Source organism: Nymphaea colorata, chromosome 2 (assembly GCF_008831285.2).
Source record: "Nymphaea colorata isolate Beijing-Zhang1983 chromosome 2, ASM883128v2, whole genome shotgun sequence".
NCBI classification, from domain to species: domain Eukaryota; kingdom Viridiplantae; phylum Streptophyta; class Magnoliopsida; order Nymphaeales; family Nymphaeaceae; genus Nymphaea; species Nymphaea colorata.
The window spans coordinates 6,678,064-6,700,105 of record NC_045139.1 but is presented as its reverse complement, the minus strand read 5'-3'; the positions used below and the strand labels follow the sequence as shown (position 1 = coordinate 6,700,105).

The 22,042-nt window shown below is 38.9% G+C and overlaps 2 protein-coding genes across 3 annotated transcripts; one reads left to right on the top strand and one right to left on the bottom strand.

Moving 5' to 3' along the window:
* The first annotated feature begins 886 nt into the window (after positions 1–886).
* On the top strand, positions 887–4,445 carry LOC116249110 (uncharacterized). The gene is given in 3 exon segments (XM_031622249.2): positions 887–1,664; positions 1,667–2,160; positions 2,895–4,445. Coding segments are annotated over 3 exon segments (2,070 nt in total). The 5' UTR covers positions 887–1,420; the 3' UTR covers positions 4,227–4,445.
* A 2,959-nt stretch (positions 4,446–7,404) lies between these two features.
* On the bottom strand, positions 7,405–20,454 carry LOC116248514 (protein PLASTID TRANSCRIPTIONALLY ACTIVE 10). 2 transcript variants are annotated; one of them, XM_031621354.2, is made up of 12 exons: positions 19,573–20,454; positions 18,451–18,510; positions 18,285–18,314; positions 17,713–17,786; positions 16,919–17,000; positions 15,845–15,918; positions 15,702–15,768; positions 12,311–12,403; positions 10,810–10,989; positions 10,601–10,651; positions 9,698–9,849; positions 7,405–7,646 (listed from the first exon to the last, which is right to left on the bottom strand). In XM_031621354.2, the coding sequence occupies exons 1-12, from the start codon at positions 20,308–20,310 to the stop codon at positions 7,586–7,588; spliced, it is 1,662 nt and encodes a 553-aa protein (XP_031477214.1). In that variant the 5' UTR covers positions 20,311–20,454; the 3' UTR covers positions 7,405–7,585. The 2 variants fall into 2 exon arrangements, with proteins under 2 accessions (XP_031477214.1, XP_031477213.1); XM_031621353.2 differs by lacking the exon at positions 7,405–7,646 and adding an exon at positions 7,943–8,706 and having other exon boundaries at positions 19,573–20,450.
* Between the last annotated feature and the right edge of the window lie 1,588 nt (positions 20,455–22,042).

Sequence of the window (22,042 nt, the reverse complement as noted above, 5' to 3'; positions counted from 1 at the left end):
TCAATGGATTCTCGTAAGAGTTTGGCGTACATGCGGAGTCCATCAATCTTTCTTTTCTTGGACTTATTGTTGGGGGGCGTCTGATCGATTGCTCCTATTTGCAATTTTGATATCTTGATACCACTGGAAAGAGAAGAAGATCAAAGGCCATCTTGATTACTGATACGAATTTTTTATTTACTGAATCTTGGTCTTCATGACTTTCTGGTTCCAACTTTTTTTTTATTGAATCTTGGATCTTGATGTCAGTGTAGCTTCATGCTAATTCATGCTCACGTTACGCTTACAACGAAAATGATTTGAAATCACGAGATAATTGTCAATAACCATTAAAAAGTGTAGTTACTTTTATGTCGGGAAGAATTACGTCGCAGTGAATAGATGACATGAATCTAATGTGGCATGTTTGTGCTGTTATGGCAAAAAACTCCATGATGAAATCTATGGTTGATTAAACTCAGGATCTTAGATTATACCTAAGATCAACAGTTAAGATAATGATTTTACACTTTTACATTGAGAAAATATTGAATTGAAGATTAGTTACGAGGAGGGTCTGATCTTAATCCAAGGTTCTTAGACCTATAAATTTTTTATCAGTGTCAATTAAACACACCTGGTTTAGAGAAAAGAAATGCCGTGAAAAAAAAATAAATTTTAGTTCAGATCAGAGAAAAGGGCTACAATCCCAAAGCTGTAGATAGGTCCCGCAGGGAAAGAAAAATAACATTTAATCTGTAGAGAGAGAAAGAGTTGGCATCATATGATATGAGATCATTGAGACAGAGCCCTCTCACTGATCGTTGTACTGTTCTTGTCTGCAGAAAGCAGTGAGCAAGGGAATCAAAGTGCGTATTGCCACCGACCAATGGGGAGTAAATACCACCGTCATCATTTCTGGCATTTTAACTGACTTTTCTTATTTGCCTCGTTAGATTTATTATTAGTTTATTGTAGACAAGCTTATGCCCATCTCTTTCTCTCTCATTGTTCAGATTCATGGAAGTGGGCAGGAACAGGACAACAAAAAAGAAGTGGGCGGTGTTTTATCTTCCAGATTTGACTTGAGAGGAAGAAAGTTATCAAATATAAAGAAAACAAAGAAAGTGGCTCTGCAGATTTACCATCTTATGATTTCTTCTCTTGGATCTTGAGAACGTGTAAATACTCTAAATCAAAGAGGTGCAGAGAGACTTAGATGGCAGCTTTAGTTTCCTTTTCCTGTGGCCTGTTCTGTCCTGCTCTGCCTCTGTGAAACCACTCTTTCTCTCTCTCTCTCGTGAGGAAAGGAGCATTTCGGTTTCCTTTCTTTCATGGTAGCGGCATTGAAGTGAGTGAGTGAGTGAGTCAGCCTCTACAGAGGGGTAGAATACCAACTCTGCTTCCGTCATTTCCAAGAGAGATAGGGAGAGGGAAAGAGATGGGCAGAGCGGCAGAAGAGATGGATCCTCCACCACTACCGGAACCACCGGTTTACTTCCCCCTCCGGTGGGAGAGCACCGGCGAACAATGGTGGTATGCCACCCCAGTAGACCTCGCGGCAGCCAACGGCCACTACGACCTGGTTCGAGCGCTCCTGCGCGTGGATAGCAACCTACTCATTAAGCTCACCTCCCTCCGCCGGATCCGCCGACTGGAGACCGTCTGGGACGACCACCCTGATTTTATCCATGCCCCCGCGGCCGCGCCGCCGTTGCCCGCGCCCTCTTCCATGACTGCGAGGTCCGCGGCACCAATGGGGCCAACTCCCTGATCCGTGCTGGGTACGGCGGGTGGCTTCTGTACACGGCCGCCGCGGCCGGAGATGTTGAATTCATGGAGGAGCTTCTGAGGAGAGAGCCGTTCCTTGTGTTCGGAGAGGGGGAATATGGCGTGACGGACATTCTGTACGCAGCGGCGAGGAGCAGGAGCATTGTGGTGTTCAGGATGATCCTTGATGCAGCATTGATGGGGGCAGAAGCTCAGATGGAAGGGGAGGAGGTGGTGGAGGAGAATGTGTTCAAGGGAGAGATTATGAGCAGGGCCGTCCATGCAGCGGCCAGAGGCGGCAGCTGGGAGGTGCTAAGGGAGATGCTGCTTCAGTTTGGAGATGCATTGGCATGCAGGGACGTACAGGGATGCACTGTTCTGCACGCAGCAGCAGCAAGAGGACAGGTTGAGGTGAGCATTCTCTCTCTCTCTCCCCTTGTCTGTTTGATGGTTATCAATTTTCTCGACGCCTTTAGCTTTAATTTTGCTCTTCTTGAGGAGTATGAAGCTTTGAGTCATTTGCTTCACTTAGTTAAATTCTGGTATTAGGTTCTGGGGACCTTGCTCTCCAATTGTGATATATACAGTACAGAGAGTTTCTTGTAATTCTACTGTTAGTTTTTTCCCCTTCCACTTCTTTCTCACGTTGGCAGTTCCTTGCCAAGTTTCTTGTTCTTCACTAAAACAAAACCATTCTTCACGTATTTGTACAGCACGCGACCATGGATTTGGCACATCACAGAACGACAGTTTTCAAAATGCTGAAATTGTTATTCTCTGCTTCAGCTCATGTTACAAAATAAATTGAATCTCTATGTCTGAAGTCTTGAAAATTTCTTATGACCCCAAATTCTGTTTATGTTATAAATATACTGAACCCATGTCTCTAAAAGTGTTCAACCTGCAAGTCAAACAGTCTGTTGCATGTCAAATAGCGGGCTTACCTCTTTCGTCTGTCACATGAATCTGTTATCTGTTCATCAAGAATGATGACTGCTGCTTCTTCTAAAGCATGACCATGTAAACTTTACCGTCTCATATTTCCCCAGTTCCATTTCAGCTCTCCCTATCATGAGTGTTCATGCTCGTACGATCAGCTTGCTGCCTGTTTCAGCGTTAACCAAGGTCTTAATATTGTGCTGCAGGTGGTAAGGAATCTGGTGGAGTCTTTCGAAATAATTAACTCTAGGGACAACCAAGGAAACACAGCACTGCATTCGGCAGCTTTCCGTGGCCATTTGGAAGTAGTCAAGGTTCTAGTTCTTGCTTCTCTTTCCTTATCGTCTGCAACAAATGATGCAGGGGATACTTTTCTCCATATGGCTGTTTCTGGCTTCCGAACCCCAGGTTTTCGAAGATTAGATCGACAGATGGAGCTGATGAAGGTGTTAGTTAGTGGACAAGTTGTGTGTCTGGCGGAGTTTATTAATCTCAAGAATAATGAGGGGAGGACAGCCCTCCATCTTGCGATGACTGGAAATATCAGTTGTGATTTGGTTGACCTCCTAATGTCTGTTACTTCAATTGATGTAAACATTTGTGATCTTGATGGGTTGACGCCTTTGGATCTTCTCAATCTACATCCACACTCTGCATCTTCTGAAATATTGATCAAGCAGCTGGTTTCAGCGGGTGGTATTTCAAATTCACGCAGTCACTCGGCCAGAAATGCTCTGACTTCACACTTGAAAATGCAGAGTATGGGGAGCAGTCCAGGCACTTCCTTTAAGATATCAGATGCTGAGATATTTCTGTATTCTGGAACAGAAAACGCATATGATCCAGCAGAAAAGGCCTGCAGCGTGAGGTCAAGTTCTTGCTCAAACAGCAGCAAGAGTGGTGAATTCAGCCATTTTGAGATTATGGACATGAGTCCTGGACCTCACACCATTCACAAACCCAGCAACTCTGTGACTTCTGCTGCACGGAGATTGAGGAACCTACTTGGATGGGCCTACAAGAAGGGCAGATCTAAAAAGCCAGGGAGTGATGCGCAGACTGAAAAGGATAGCACAAGGAGTGGGTGGCAACATGGTGGTGATGAAGAATCCATGGAGGACAAACACAGTTGGTATGATCATCAGGACACGCCAACTCCACTGAGGCAACGATTCTCCACAACATCTCTCCTGAACAACAAACGGACACTTGCAATTAGGAGCATTCTTCCTAGTCCATCTGCAAAGAAAAGATTTGCTGCCGGGTTGATGCATGGGGTTATTCAAGGAATGCCTTCTCAGTCTTCTTCAGAGCCCTCATCATCTGAGAAGCTCAAGGAAGTTGAATCTGATCATGAGAATGGGCCTTCTGGTTGCAAGACATCCATAAATTCTGAACCGTATGACAAGTTGAATTCAAGTAACAGATTAATGAACCAGTACTTCTGTTTCGGCGCACATGGCCTGTTTACAGAGAACCAGATACCAGACCAGCAGGGAGGTCATTCCTACGGGCGTTCAATTTTTTCAGAAGCATGAGTGGACTCATAAAAAAAGCAGAAGTTCCAGATTTACTAATGAAAGCATGAGGACTGTACCCAGTAGACTGTTTCACCAATTTGTCTTTTCGGTTCTGTTGTCTGTACAAGATGTATAAAATTTGTTTCGGTAATAAGTTGGAACTACTTGACAAACTGCTGTATTTCTGTGAAACCTCCTCTGTTGCAATCAATGAACTGCTTATCCTTTTCTATCAAATTCCTTTTCTTTTGGTCCAAAAACTGGTTGCTTGTTCTGATAACCTGTGCTGTTCATGATCTTTCAGACCATGTGAGCGTACAGTCCCTGACACCTGTTAGATGTTGTCCTACTTGGGATTGAAATGTTTCAAAACCCAGTGAAGCAGGTTGAGGTGTGGTCAGGAAATGTTCAGATAATGACTCTTTTTGGCTGAATGTGCGGAGGATCCTGACAGGTTGGTAAAGATGTAAACTAGGGACCTAAAGCTAAAAACTGGATTGGATGAATATTGGAGGCTGGATTCTAATACGATGATGCTAAAAGTAGGGGGAGATTAGCCCACGTGAACTCGTAGTTGGATTTGAGACCTTTCTAGAGAGGGGAGATAAGTTTCACCTGGATAACTTGTCTTCTATTTTGAGGGTGAAAATAGACCCTACAAAAAGCAAGGGCATGCTTGAAGGTGGTATTAAGGTTAGACCATGTTTCTGTTTTGAGCTTACGAGCTGATGATTGCATTTGAGCGTGACAAAAGCAGGTCGAGCAACAGACTTGAATGGGCATCCAGGAAATTAAACATGACAGAAGAAGATATCTTAAGTCGAGATAAAGGATTTCAGAGTAAAATTTCTTTCTCGATCCATCTGGCCCTTGAATCTCAAGTGCCAGGCGAATCTATATACGCACAACTTGCCAAGAATAATTCGCATATATACATATATATGCACTCTTAATTCTTTGAAAACATTGGCACGAATGTTGCTCAACAAACTTCAACATTTAACCCCTATGCTCCCTCTTCAACCATTAGATACTTCCTCGAATCCCAACAGAACTTTATAAGTAAATGGTCTTTTTGGTTATTCAATCACTTACTAATCGTCATAATTTTATGATATTTCCAATCTATGGCTACACTATTCACCACCCACAATCCCATTTCATTCATCATGTAGAGACAAAATACTGTCGGTTGATTATACAAAAAAACTAAATAAGCCTTCTGCTATGAAATTTTTCTTTTAAGAGGCCTACCTAAAGTAAGATTGGCACTTGCAACCAGATCCAGAACTTCGTCAACAAGCGTGGAATTAAAGAGATGGGAGAGAGAAGAAGCATAAACTCATCGTTTTTCCTCTCTTTAGTTTTATATTTTTGTTTGGTTCCGGAAGTAGTGTAAGTACCAATAGACTTGTTAAGAACTCAAAAAGTATCACGGCCAATTAGGCACCGCCCTTTCTTGTCCAATATCCTTTATTTGGGACGGCTTGGCTTGAGGTGTAGACTAGGCTGTAAACCAGCAAAGTTTGCTTGTCTTTTGCCTGCTGTCCCAACTTCAGGTTGCATCAGATGCAACCTTGTTACTATTCGTTTGGGCACCGTAGCAGTTTGCATACCGGACGGCATATTGGCCTTGTTGTTGTTGGCCCGTATCGGCCTTCTCTTTTTCTTTCAAAAGTTAGTTTTTCCAAGAACAAACAGTGCCGACCGGAACAAATATTGTTTCAAACGTTGAACTACACGATGTGTATTGGCCTATACAGTACCATAGCGGCAGTGGTGACTAGATGCAGTTACTTATTTTTTAGATTACATGTTCTTCTGAAATCTCTTTCCTCTACTCTGTAAGATACTGTTTTCACAATCGTTAACACAAAATTTTAATTTATAATTGTCATCTCTCATAAGCTTTATCAAATCAAAGGAAAATTGAAATCAGCCAGATACTGCTGTGGCCAGATGTTTTTCTTTCTTTTTTTTAAATTTAGTGTCGTTAAAAACTATTGCAAAAAGTGCATTTCGGCTAAAAACCGCTAGCTAGCCGTCGCAAATGTACCATTTACGATAGTTTTTTTACAAAACAAAATAAAAAAATAAACATCTAGCCATAGAAGTAGTCATCTGATTTCAATACCTCACAAATCAATATATGAATCTCATTTGTTCAGATAAGCTAAGTTAACTCAGTTAAAAGCAGAATAAATATCAGGTCACCTCTCATTTTGCCGTCTAAGTGCAGCTAAAGGAGTCATTGAGTCATCAGCATACTCTCATCATTACAATGACGACTTTTGCAGAACCAAATATACGGAAGTTGCTCGGTGAGAAATTTAAATGGTATTTTCATTTCAATTTTTTAAATAAAAAAAGAGGACGACCATATGAAGCTGTTTCTACATAGGCTACTATTCATTGTCAAGTTCTTAAACAGCTAAGCAGCATCAAATACCAAAAGGTGGAAATTAACTCGTAATTTAGTTTGAGAACGTGTAGGAGGCACACTATCCCCGTCGTGTCCCTTTAGAGGCCGTGACAACAAGAACAGAAACAAAATGTTGCGTCTCTTTAGAGGCCGTTTGACAACAAGAACAGTAACAAACTGTAAGATAAATCCACCTTAAAGATTGAGACATATTTATAAAATATATAGTGTTTTATGGATGATGGAGCTACCTCAATCTTTAGAGGCCGTTTGACAACAAGAACAGTAACAAAATGTTAGGTAAATCCACCTTCAAGATTGAGACATATTTATAAAATATATAGTGTTTTATGGATGATGGAGCTACCTCAATCTTTAGAATAAATCACATTCAACTTTCCCAACAATAATATTTGTGGCAACGGTCCACGGATGAGACTAAAGAACATAGAAATTACCTTTTTTCTTCATTCACTTGTAATTGACAGATCTAAATTTACCTGAAAACTTTTTTTAACTGTAAAAGTATTCAGTGGTCACTTTAAGCAAGACTGACCGCACGACCTCAGAATCGCAAATGTTTAACATGCATATAGAAATTTGCAACATTCATCTAGAAAAAATTATTAAAATATAAAAAGATTGCAATCTTAAAAAACACAATCAAGTGAAAGACAAGCACAATTGAAGCGTGAATCTTTAATAAATCAACCAAGTAGACCACATTTGTATCAACAAAGTAGATGACATTTATATGGTTAACTTTGCCCAAGAACACCTGAAAGCATGGAGATTGAGGCACTTTTAAAGTAACAATGGATCTTTAACAAGTAGAAATTCTTGAATAGATCGATTCGACAGAAAATGTTGATAAACCATAGAACTGATTAAACCCATGGGTTTCACATGAATTTAGATTCTGCCTATACATAGCTTTCTATGAGTACAAGGAATCTCAGAAGTCGGAGGTAATGAAGTGGAATATTTCCAGCAGGCTACATGACCAATTTGATCTCCTAAATATGAAGCAAAAATTTTAGACGTTATAAGCAATAATCGCTTTAAGGACTAAGCAGATGCTACAACCAATTAAAATAACCAATTAAAAAATTTACCAGCTCAGAATTGAAAGACGACTACACAATGCACTTGCAACACTGAAATGTGCTCAGAAGATTGCAACAAGCAGCACAAAGAAAGTTGAATACAATATGAAAGAAAACAATAGATTAACTAAAGGGACATCAATTACAAAAAACCATCAAACTGGGAAAGTCGCCCCTGCAAGTGATGAATCAGAATCCCAGAAATCTTCCAGAAGTATTATACACTACTTTAAATGACAATAAGAGAGTCCATTTGGTGTGAGGGAAGATGACACTCTTCAACCATTCTATTTTGGATATCCATAATCACTACAAATTACAGCAAGGAAGAAGTACATTTGTGCATGAACTACTGCAATGAGCACAATGAATTATATGTTTCAGTTAACAGATTTTGAATGACTATTTACAGATTCTTGGCACACAAGAAAAGCCTAATTTTTCTGAACTTCCTCAAAATTTTTGTTTCCTGTCTCATGAAAAAGCTGCTGGGTCAATTCATATGGGTCCTCACGCCCAAGCTTCAGTTATAGCAATAATGTACAGGTGACCCGTAGCATTTCCAATATATCCTTCATCTTATTGTCCAAATAACCCGTCATCCGACATGTGGGTTGACTCAGTTCCATTAACAATTGGCTGTGATGTGTTTGAACTTGAGTTGCCTGAATTTGAATACTCTTCGTCTTGTTCATCATCCTCTTTCATTTTATGAGCTCCGGCTTGCCGCTGCATCTGCTGTTTAATTGCATCTTCGTATGACATCTCATACCATACCGTCCCTTTGCCAATTATTGACTTGTTATGGAGATCAGTTTCCCTCTCTTGTTTGCTCTTCTCAGAGTTTTTGGGTTCTCCCCAGTAATCATAGCGATATAATGGGTTTGAAGGGTCATAATGGTCTTTTCCAAAGTAACTGTCATCCTTGTATCTTTCTGGCTCCTCTAGGGGAAGGCCAAGTGCTCGCCGACTGAAGAAACAAGAGAAATATTACCATAGAAATCACTATGTAAATCAGATCACCAAGAAAGAGAGATACGGACAAGTTGCAAAAAGCACAAGGCTGCATGAGCTAATGCTTAGACATCCACTATGCTCATAGTGGTTTTCAATGTGATTGGGAACTTCCCTTTCGTATCAGTATATGAGTTCAGTATTTTCATAATTCAAAAATCATAATCGAGCAAGTTATTACTTTTTTAAAACTACTTTTTCAATAGGGAAACCATCGTCCATGGCACCCTTCAACGAGAAAGTCTTACCACTCTAGCCTTGCAACAAGGAACACTCACCCCATGTGCCAAGCTCCTCAGTGCCTTCATATTGGACATCTTGGACTGACCCACCTTGCCAGGTGCATAGAACCTTTATGGACATTTGACAGATTATGCTAATAAATGGATGACTAGCTGGATTTCTAAGGGCGGTGGAACCTTGGGCTTCCAACTAGGCAAAATACTCGACCAACTAACTGCAAGTCACTTGATAAGAGTGTAAGACAACTGAAGTACTTCAATGAATATCCTCAAAACTATTTGAAGCATTTGAACTACAAGTTCTTGTGACTGTACTATTTATCTAACACTTGTCAACGAGTGTATGATTGCTTAAGCCATAGAAGCAGTTTATTGAACAATTGAACATTATAGCCTATTAAAAACTTAAATATTGCCCCCAGACTATGTTTTGCTAATAGTTCACGAAAGGTGCTTACAACATACTTCCAAGAGGTTATGTTGCAAGATATAGCAAACAGCCCTGCTTGCAGATTAGCTCCAGAAATATTGTGCAATAAGCAAACACCTCACTTGCAGATTATTAGCAGTTTGTAGAAGAATATAGCCATAAATAATTAATATTTCTAAGGAAGATTATAGAAATAGTAAATTAGACAAGAATAAGCGTATATACAGCATGCTGGAGTAGGATCCACATATTAAATAAAAGATAAAAGAGAATACCAGCTTATATCCCTGATAAGTGCTTCCCTCTCCTCCAAAGATCTCCGCCAGTGGATAAAATCATACTCGTCCATCTCAATGTTTCTGTGCAATTTTGTTACCTTAAACTCTTCTCCTCTTTCCTCAGCTTCCTTCTTTAATTTATTATTAAGCTGGGTTGAAAAAGAAAAAGCAAATTATTTAAACAGCAAAAGACAAGAGAATGTGAAAAACGTGTGGAACCTATTTACACTCCATATATAAACCTTTAGATTCAACATAGTGAATGATGATAATCAATGTCTGCAAGTGATAAAACAGAATCAGATTGGGCAGCACATTCATACATCTCTCTGCACCTCCAAAGCATGGCACAATGTGTTGGCTCCATCCTTGCCTTCTTTGACTTAAGTCCAATAAATACAAATGGAGCTTGAGAGAGGCATAGGTTTCACAATATGTGTTGAGTAAAAGTTCAATACAAGTACATTGGCCATTTAGAGGCAACCACATAACATGGTAATTTGATAAAAAAATAATATAATAACATGATAGCCTGGAAACACTGCATCAGTCACTCTTGCTTCAAGGTCCTAAGTCCAAATATGACAAAGCTCTTCATAGACCCATGCCTTCACAGGATATTTGTCCAAATTCTGGACTTATGAGACATAAAAGGAAATATTTCAAACTTTGCAACATGACTTCTTCGTACACGATGTTTTAAGTTGTGCGGCCTTGTTTCTGTTTATATGTGAAAGAACATGTTAAAGTGATTCGCTTGAGTGAAGACATCACATAGCTTCAAATGTAACATGCATAGATTATATGGAAAAAGAATCCTGCTGAAACTAAAATCAGGAAAATATTGGTAATCCACCAAATGGTGACATGCTAAACAGAAGTTGTTGGTGACACTTTTACCTGCCTTTCAGCACAGGCAGATTTCATATCAAGTTCCTTCACATTTGTTTTCTGCAAGAATTATGATTGTCATATATCAGATAATAATTCAAAAAAGTAGTAAGACATGAACTCTAGAATTTTCTTATTACCATGATACATGTGGAAGTAAAGCCTTCTTCAAATATTTCAGAAGCAGTAAAACATGAACTCTTGAAATTTCTCATTACCATGATTACATGTGGAAGTAAAGCCTTCTTGAAATATCTCTGTGTGTATTCAATGGATTCTTCATCATTAGCAGAATCAGCATCCATCAATTCAGACACATCATTAGCGTTTTTATACTCGTCAGGATTCTCTTCCTCATCATCTAGAATCATCTGTTCAGAGACATGGAGCTGCCATATCTGCATAGAAAATAAAAATCATGGACACTTAACACCAAAATTAGCACTTGAATCATTGTGTCTAGCAAAATTCTGCAACCATGAAAAAGAACATCACAAAATGTCTGGTTCCAAATTTCAGGAGCCACTGAAGGTGAAAACAATCGTGAATATGGAGCTTTATGTTGCATATTTCTTTGATCAAACTGAATAACAAGCGACTCCAAGATGCATTAGGGAGTAACTGCTAACGAGCATAATGGAATACAGAAAGACAATAGTTTCAAAGAACAAAGTGCCATATTGTGTAACATTTCATAAATGTGAAAAGTATAATTATAGTTTGTGATTAAACATAATTAAAATATGTGGAATTGATTATTTTCTCCATTTGATGAAAGTGTTTTTGCCTAGATAACTAAAGCAACTCAGATCACAATGACACAGGAAATTGAAATGGCAGAAGCCCCAGATTTAACTAATAATATGTTCAATATTTTTCTGTATAAGTAAAAATTAAAAGAGGCATGGTCAATAAAGTAAGAAAAACCTAAATCCTGAGGCGATAGTTATATATGTAGCTGGATTATGGAGGTCTAAAATATTTTCCTCTCCTTCTGCACAACAGTCCCTCTTTAGCAACCATTAGTCTCCAGCAAAGCATAATGACCAGATATTCCTTTACAAATACAATATAGGTACTTTTTATCAGATAAAGTAACTATATCAGCCACCATGTCAGCTTTACATTTATTCAGCCAGGAATAATGTCCTTTTGTTCACAAGATTGAGAAAATTTTGAACCAAGTAAAAAAACTGTAAATTCAATACCTCCCATAGGCTTCTCTTGCAAGGCAATCCATGTAACTGAAAAAAGGAAGTCTGGCAGAAGACTTGTGTCTTACGGTCACAGATAGCGTGATATTTTTGAAAGTATCGCGATATTAACATCAAAAATCAGGAAAACAAAAAATTGGAAAAAATCGTGATATTTTGAAAAAAAGGGGAAAATTTTTATCGCGTTATTATCGCATTTTTTTTCCCGATGTTTTCATTTTTTCTATTTTTTAGCATTGATATTATCATGGATTTAAAAATAAACTTAAACTAAATTATTTTCATCATTTTTATTATCATTAAAACATTCCTATCACTTTTATATAGTTTTATTCATGTTTTCTTATTAGTTTCTCATTTATTTCATTTATACCTATTTTTTTATTTTTAAAATTTTCTGAGTTTTTCCCAAAATTTTCCCGACAAAAACAACTTTGCCGTTAAAACCCCAAGAAAAATCTCGCCGGTAGAAACCCTAAAACGACATTTGTGACACTGATCTTACCTTATCTACGTAAGGATGATCAGACAGTAGAGGTTGCTCCTCAATTTTCTCCAACTGCCTTCTTCTTGGCATTGGAGATCTCCCAGAATCACGCTGCAGAAGAGAAACCAAGATAAATAATTATCAGGAAATAGAGGACAAAGTTCAACATGTATTATCCCTTAAAAGAAACAAGAGAAAAAAGTACACAATTTACTTCCAGTAAAACTGCTTTCACAAAAAAATGGAGGAAAAGAAGGAAGCCAGACATGTAAATTTAGCTCACTTAGCAGACTTCCATATCTACAGCACATAAATGAGGTTGACAGTCATTTTGACCTTTGTACAATGAATGTCACCCCGTGCATTTTATAGCTTGTAAGTTAATTTTACCTGCATTTTCATGGATACCAGAATTTGGTGGCCTTCATTAATATTTGAATGCCCTCCTGTTGTTTCCTATTTTGGAGAATGCAAGGGTACAAACCCAGAAAAGATACAAAATATGGTTGGATCTTGATCACCAAGTAGATTTACCACCACAAATAGGTATCACTTTTCTTTTAACATACATTTTGAACTCACCAATGCTCCATTGGGAACAAAGGACATAACATGGACAGCAGAAACCAAAGATTGCATTTCAATGGACAACTCATCATAACTTGGCTGCTATCATCAATATCTACCCTGAGGCTTTATAAAAGTTAAGAAACCATGATTGTTGAAATAGCTACAACAAGAATGCCTATAGATGGATATGCGGGACTCCGAATCCCACTTGCCATTAGTGGATGGAAGGGCTCTTGACACCTATAACCTAAGTCACATGGGTGTTGTGTTTTTGGTGACGCACCTGCATCGACGCGACTCGGGTGCGGGTGCAATCCCATACATAGTCAAGGTGAGTAGGGTGCAGTCAGCCGCACCCGACTATTTTCGTCAAGTCTGGATGCGCACCTGACTCGCGTCAAACGTGAGTCATGTACGGTCAAACCGCGTCATGGACATGTTGGTCCATTTTTTGGTTTTTTTTTATTTATTTTTATTTATGTAACACTCGATTTAGGGAACCATCGATCGTGCCCTTCCCGCTGCTCTCTCTCCGTCTTCTACCTCCACCGACAGCATCCTCTCCGCCTGGCGTCCGCTGCTCTCTCTCTCTTCTACCTCCACCGGCGGCATCTGCTGCTCTCTCTCTGTCTTCTCCCTCCACCAGCGGCATCCACTGCTCTCTCTACGTCTTCTCCCTCCACCGGCCGCATCCACTCCTTTCTCTCTGTCTTCTCCCTCCACTGGGGTCCTTATCTTCGACGAGATCAGGTCAAATCCTCTTGTCCCTTCCTAACTTTCTGCTAAAAAGAATTATTGATTATGTTGCTTCTGCTGAGCATCGTGGGAAAATTTGGGACCATGGGTAGCTTCATCTCATAGAAATTTTGATTTCTTTTTCTTACACTTGATTGTTTCTCTGAGGTCGAAACAATGGACCTTCGAGCAGAACTTTTTCAGATGCAATAAAATCTTCTCTTATTTCCTTTGATCAAATTGCCGTACAACTATGTCACATAGGTACGGGTACGGGTGTCGGTGCAGGTACGAGTACGGACCATTTTTAAAAAACTTGGGTGCGGGGGTATGGCCGTACACACACATGCACATACATATATAGAAGTTAAAATGAAGAAAAAAGAGGGAAGTGGGACATTAATATTGCTGGTCATACTTAGCAACTGTGAGACAACTGCAGCCTGCAGCTCATTTTACTCTTCTATTCTCTTCTTTTCCTTTTAGTACTACTTGGATGTACTTGGCATGAACAGGTTCATGTTTGTTAGTTTGACATTTATATATATATAAAATAATAATAATAAAAAAAAAATACCCTTGCCGCACTGCCACACCTAAATTTTTTGAGATGTGCCGCTCCGGCACCCACACCCTGCACCTATGTGACATAGCCTATAACAATGATACAGATCGCCATAATTTATACCATTCAAATGGGTAAAATCTAATTCATTTAGATATATTCACCGAGACAAGACGGAGAATTTCATTCATTTGGTTAGGAAGCACAGATTAGATTTATCTAGATATTGCTTTTCAGAAAACCTAGTCTGAGAACTGCTGTGCGGAGTGTATCAACTTATGATTAACCAAGTAATGATGACTAGGTCCTAGAATGAGATTTCATTAATCTGATGCTATGTATGTCGCTCGATTTGAAGAGACAAAGGATCCAAAACTAGAAGCATACGTGAAGAATTCATTTGTGTCCCAACTCCTAAGTATGCATTTCCAAGTCTACTTCTAGCTGCTAGCCTGCTACTGGCTATGAGCTCAGTAGTAAAGGCTATAATTGAGAAGAAGTACCGGAGCAGGCAGAGGCAGTTTAAACGTTATTATGGCATAGGACACCTATGAAACAAACACCAAGGAACACAGTCCTGTCAAGATTGCTGAATCATTAAAGATTGCATTTGCTGATAGAGATGTATAGGTTTTTGTATAGCTATTAGAATCAACTCGTGAGCTCTAAGTTGTGCCCTAATCAACTTAACAAACAGCTTTCCTAATGCCACATTCATCTTTATGAAGTCTCTAACACAAGATATATATAAATTGCGCCTACACCACTAAGCTCGAGCAGGGGAGTGCGGGGAGTGCCAAAGTTTCTAGATATCCTACTACCTTTCCTGTACTCTTCAATATAGCCAATGCAATTGTTCTAGGAAATTACTTGGCAAGGTTTTTCATAAAAATCTTTTTGTAAACTGCGGGGTTTCTTCCAGAAAATCTCAAATTTTTGTAAAGTACAAAAAAATATGCTTTTCAGCAGTTTCCTTGCAAAAAATAATGAGATAATCATAGAATTTTCCTAAAATAAAACAAATAAAACTGAATAGTCTGCCAAAAATACCAAAAAGAAAAAATTAAAATAAAGAAACTTAACAGTATATGTTTATCATTTTATTGTGCTAGTATTCCAATAATATCATGACATTATTAAATATATAATTCTCTTTTATACTACAAATGCTAACACCATTTTTCCAATATTAACTGATCATTTTACAATGCTCATATTATTGACACATTTCCAAATATTGAGGAATGGGAGATATTGGTGACTATACTCTTTATTGCATATAAGCATCCAGTATTATTACAGATGCATAAAATGCACCGAAATGGAGCCAATGACAGCTTCTTGAAAGCATTTCAATAAGATATCAATGATAAGTTTTGGATGACCTGACAACTGACTTGTTAATCTTATACTCAGAATAGAGTAGCAAGCAGCGACTGCCACATTGAAGATGGAAAAAAAATTCATTCATAAAGGCAAATGCATATACAGGGTCCTACACATGCACACACAATCAAAGACATTCTGAACAATACTCACCAATAAGGCATCAGGATTTGTATCTTCATCACGATGGAATATTGGGGGAAATTCAAATCTGTTAAAGCTGAAAATACAACACAAAATGAGTAAGTATCAAATGTAAAATATGGATGGAAAGAGTGAGAGTTTTCAGCACATACATAAGATAATCAATATTTGGATGAACAAAGCGCAATTCGATTGGGAAACGATACCGGTATGGATCACGCTTTGCCTGCCAAATTAGCATCAATATATAAAACATAGTCACAAAATACAGATATGGAGAAGACTATCAGGCAAATCCTCATATTCAAGTCCAACATGTTTCCCCACAGACACAGTTTTATTTTGTGCTGCATTTAAGGCTACCAAGTCTTTCTAAAAACAATTTACCAACTGACATTCTGGGCAATCTTGCATATACATTCCAAAATCCAAACATATACAATTCCAGCCAGGTACTACATCATTGCATAAGAAATAATTTGTTTGCCCTCAAGTTATTAGCATGACACAAAATAGAAATTGACACTTCACCCAGGCATGTCCATAAGGAAGCAAAAAAAAAAAAACTAGGAAATGTAGAGAAATCAACAAGAACTATATTTGATATACTTATGGCTGATAACTAGCAATGTTAAACATGCAATCTGATGAAATCATCACATATTTCAGTCTGCATGGAATAGCAATCCTGTAGTCATGTAATTATTTTCCCTTAGTAGATCACTAACCATTTTTAGTACATTGAATTTGAAATGTACCCAGCATCTGGCTCTAGGGGAAGGCATTAATTAAGCAAGTTTACAAGGAAATCTAAGATGCTTCTGTTCATGCAAACATCTGACATCACAAGCTAATTTAGCCTTCAAAAGCTGAGAAAGGTCTAAAGTTAGCCTGTGTGGAGCTAAACCAGATGCAACTTCACAGTTCAACCCTTAAAAAGCAACATGTGATGCTTCGTTCAATATAAATTGAAATCATGCTGCTTAAACTAAACTATAACTAACAAAAAAACAATAGCTTTGCCCAATGAGGGCTTCACTCGTTGTACTGAATTTATATTTGGAAATTGGACAATACTATTCAAAAAAGGATACAACTGCAAGCTAGAATCAAATGCATTTCCATCGGATCATAGGTTAAGGCAAGAAGTCAGAAACGCATGGCATTGAACGAACAACTAATGTGTATCTGGAGTAACAAAGAAACCCAACAGAAAAATCACTCACCAGGATTTCAACAATGACATTCATGCCCACTTGTATATGATGACGTATCCAATACCAGTCATTTCCCTTTATGGGAACCCAACTGAAAAAGGCAGACAGAAGATTTCCATTAAGCAATGAAATCCAGTAAGCAAACGCAAAAATACACACAGTGCAGGAAATTTTTGTATAATATGAACCTTTTGGAAGGTTACTTTCCAATCAAAAAGGACAAACCCCAATGGCGGAGCCAGAAAATTTCTGCCTGAAGGGGCACTACTGGTACATATTTTAAACTTGAAGGGACACTCATATATAAATAAATAAAATTGGTTAAGGACTTAATGTATAAATAAAGCCATTTCTGTATACTGGTGTGGGCAATGGCCAACATCAGCCCACACTTGTCTCCGCCACAGATAAGCCCTAAAGCAAGACCACCAAAGATAATGTCATATCTCTAACAATAGCAACAGTTATCTGGGAAGAACAGGGACTTAAACAGGTCTAACAAAGCAAGGAAGAGAGACCTTCATAACTAATGGCACTGAGCCAGTTATAACAGAGGAAGTGGCACGCCATGATAAGCAATATATGCCATTCGGTGAAATTTTTTTACTGAAGATATTTCTACATCTTTTTGCAAAAAGACGAATTTGTTACTGCTAGAATGAGCAATTACTTGTTGCTTATACCTATGCATATTAGTAGTCCTTCCAGGGCCAACGGTTATTAGCATTTACAAGCATGTGACGTATTACAACACACCTAAAGTTTTACAAAATCCATTTCAAAAGTGATGATCAAAAGTTTACCCATCATGCACACAGCCAATGTCAACAAATGCTCCTTGATAGAGGTGTATGCTAGACACTTTTCCTGCACAAATCTGTAAAAAATGTAATAGATAAATTACAATCATTTAAGAATACTTTGAACGCAGCTAGTTGGAGCCTGGAGGCCCACAAAAAAATTAATGGCTGAGAAAATTGCCAAGAAGAGGGCAGATGCTAATGACAATATTAGTCAAGAAAACTCATGAATGAGAGCCAGCAAACCATTGTGTTATAATGGCATCAACTAAGATGTAAGGGAGAATATCCTTTGGCATTTCTACAAGACTTTGAGGGCCCAAAGACAATTTTAAATACTCACACCATGTATTTTGCATGTTCTTCCAAGCATTGGTGGACCCATTAGGTAGATATTCAAATGCATCTTCATTCAGTTTTACAAAGTCATATTTACAATTTAGTCAAAATTGATGGAGCAATTGATCAAGTAATAATCAAATCAAAATTTATGATTTGCTACTTAACTTGTGATCCAGTCACACAATTAAGAGCGCAGTATTCTAATACTAAATGTAACATGCTAAACAAAGTACCTGTCCTGGATACAGAAACGGAAGCTCATGCTGGTGAGAGAGTTTGGCCGATCAAGAATGATCATGCAAGAAAAAGAAAAACATATTAATCTTCAAGCAGCCTGATGAAAAGATGGGATAACACACTTAAAAATATAAAGAAATGAAACAATAAGAGAAAACTTACCATGTTTTCATTGTAATCTTTGCCTCTTTTCCTTCTACCAGGATAATAGTCTTGATCTTCCTGAACATGAACAACCAGTAGTAAAAGACAAAAAACGTAAATCATCTACAAGAACAGATACCCATGCCCACGCAAACACACACAGACATCATAATTCACAAATGCATAACACAGGACAGCAAGTGCTGCCGTTTCCAGAATGTATACAAAATCAGCATTTGGCAGCCAAACATACTGCACAAAGCTAAAGTTTGAGATTAAGGATCCATTTGTCCAGAAGCTGTTTTTTTTCTGTTTTACTCCGAGTAAACTATATTTTTCTGGTTCTTAGTTGTTAAAAACAAAAAGGATGGTCATGTAGAGAAAAAAATGAAAACTGTGAGCAGCTTTCCAGCCAGCCACCAGATGCAGAAGTGTCAAGTTCGTACCATACACCAGATATAACTCTTCACGCTAATCTTAAAAGTTTGTCACACACACAAATTTTATAGATTAACGACAAAGCTCTTTACATTTTTGTGCTAAACAAATCAGCGCCGAATGATTCCCAAAGACACTACACTGAAATGTGTACTTCCAAATAGATTAGTTTAAGGAGTCTCACACACATTAGCTGCTACAGTTGCCACCTGAACCAAAACTTACCACCACCGACTACAAAGAAGACCGTCATATAATTCACTAAAAATGGAACTAGCAGTATAAATTGCTACCATTCGCTTAAACTTCTTGGCCTAATAATGCTGTTTACAGATCATTATGGTTACTGCCATTGTTTATACAGATCATTATGGTTACTGGAATTGAAGAACAATGATCACTGCCACCATAATTACTGGTACTCCGGCTGCTGCAGCAACAGCAGCTTCTGCTACTACAACGATCACTATTACCAGACTACCAGTGGTGGTACTACTGCTACTACGACTACTTTTACACCAACAAAAGCGACCCCTCTACCACTAGTTTGAGTTACCACGTAGATTTTCTCTTATCATCCTCATTATTATCGACATCGCAGTGCTACTATCGTAACCACAAGCATAGCTCGTAACAAGTGTGTGCTTGTGTGGTGTTTGTGTGTGTCTGCAGGTGTGAGAAAAGGAAAGAAGAAAATCGAACCTCATAAGACTCATCCTCCAACCTTTCCCTGTTGGCGTCCACCCATATTTTGTACTGCTTCAAGAATATCTCATACCGAGAAAAGCTGGCCTCCTGTGCATCAATGGCCGCCTCCACGTTGTCCGGGTCAATCCGAACTGACTGCAGCTTGTGCGCCTCGCGGATGAACTCGAGCTCCCGCTTGTTCACCCTCCACCCCGGCGGAGGCCAGTCCCTTGGTGGGATCTTCAGAAGCACGAGAGGGCCGTTCCACGCTGTCTTCAACGGCTCCGGAATCTCTCCCTTGATCTCGAACTGCTTGCTCAGCCACTCATCCTCGCTGAGCCCGCTCTCCTCCATCTTCTTCTTCCTATACTTCGGGCTTAGCATCCGAAACGCCTCGATTGCCTCCGGCGTCTCCAGTGGCACCTCCTCCCCCTCATCAAGGCTCTTCCTCGCGAACTCCGCTTCGGGCGTAAGGATCTCCTCCCACGGAGCCCAGCCCCGGTCCATCCAATTCCTCCGGCGCGCCTCGTCCTCCGTCTCCTTGCTCCTGGGCTTGAACTTCTCCAGGTAGGAGTCGTCTACAGGGAACTCATCAGACGATCCTCCGCCGGCAAAACGCCGGAAGCTGTCCGAGAGCCGACGCTTTCCTGCGACATGCAATGGGAATTTGGCGAATGAGAAGTACGGCCCCTTAACGCTGGGTTTAAAGATGAGGTTCGGGAAGGATGGGGAGAAGAGGGTCAGGGTTTCCATCCTCCGTCCTCCTTTCTGCTCCCTCTGTGAGGGGGAACAAAGAGATACGGCCTCTTCGGCAGAGCTGACAGAGGATGAGGCCCGGGAAGTTGCAGAGTTCTACAAGCGGACTTCTCAAATATCAGAGAGCGCGAGTTTCCCAGCGTCGCCATTTTGTCCTTGCGCTCAACGGATAATCTCAAGCATGCGCCGGACGCCGCATACGGGTCGGTTTAAATAGAATAATACTATTCGAATACCGATCCGATCTTTCGGCATCATTAAAATATGTTGCTGCGCACTTTTTCATCAGGATAATCTAATATATCAGAGTTTTGGATTCGGATTCTTTGCTGTTGATCAATTCCTTTTGGATACTAAATTCAGATCTCATAATGGTACTTTCACAGTGAACTTCGAACTCGACCGATCCATCAAAGAATACTAATGTAATTTCCACAAAAGTCTCCAAGTCGGTGACATTATTAGAGAAAAAAAAAATATTTTTACCCTGATTCAAAATTACTATTTCCATGGTTTAAAAAGGAGGAAACAGATAGAAATTTTGAAGGGAGTGCCCAAAAGAGACTGAAATTTTGAAGTAACGCTTATGGAAATAAAACTGATGATTGACAATCTATTCATCCACCCACTTACGCTTTGTCTCTCGACACAATTGATGGATATCTTGAAAGCTAATAAAGTTTCTAGAAACTGAAAAAAGAAAACTGTTTAAAATTGTATATGTTTCTTCAACATGCACATCCACCTTTTTCATTCCTTTCGGTTGTAGATTTAGAACCCCCCAACGAACAATCAGACCCCTTATCAAAGGCATTGAATAAACAAGTGTCCTTTACCCATAATCCAAAAAGATTGCACCCTAATATCCAAATATAACGGTCTCAGCACATAAAACTGGTCGTTTGAACGAATTTTCTCTTGGGGCAATGAAGCGCACATTAATAGATGTGGATTTTCTTAACCCAACCGGCGTTTTGAACCAATACGGCAGCAAACTCGATCTACGTTCAAATAGTTATATGTCACAATTTTGTTATTTAGATCCAGATCCCAATTTGGACACCCAATATCAGATACCTCAAGTCTTGAATCAATCAAAAACCTCAAAAGCAACGCCACCCATGCCTTTAAACAGTCTGAAACCTCAAAACCTCATAACCAAGGGAGGTAGGTTTTTTACCTTTCATTGAATTGCCAAATAAACCAAAATGTTAACTGTGAGGAATATCATATATCATAAACCAAAACGGCAGTTACAATTTCACTCAAATAGTGTTTATGTCCAACTTCAATCGAAATCATATCTCAAATCCAATGTCAAGTATACCTACAGAACATACAAACAGCCCACAAAACCAAGAACAATTTGAACAACCAAAAATTTTAAAAAAACTGCTACAACTTGATCAAGATAACACCCACTTTAACCACTAGCAACGATTCATGAAGAGATTTTTTGATAATTGGGCTTTTCATTAATTTGCTAAAAAAAAAAAGAACTTCAGTTTAAAAAAAAAAACTTTAAAAAAACCCCTTCAATAAATTAACCGAACCACATAAAAAAAAAAGTTAAAGTTTCACATGAATGCTTCAGATTTTACCTTTAAAATGTAGACGCATAAATGCCACCCAATTGCCTACAAAAACAAGAAACTTAAAAACGCAAAGCGATGGTACTCCATGCATGAAAGGGAACATCTCACAAAGCCAATTGTTGACATGAGTGGCA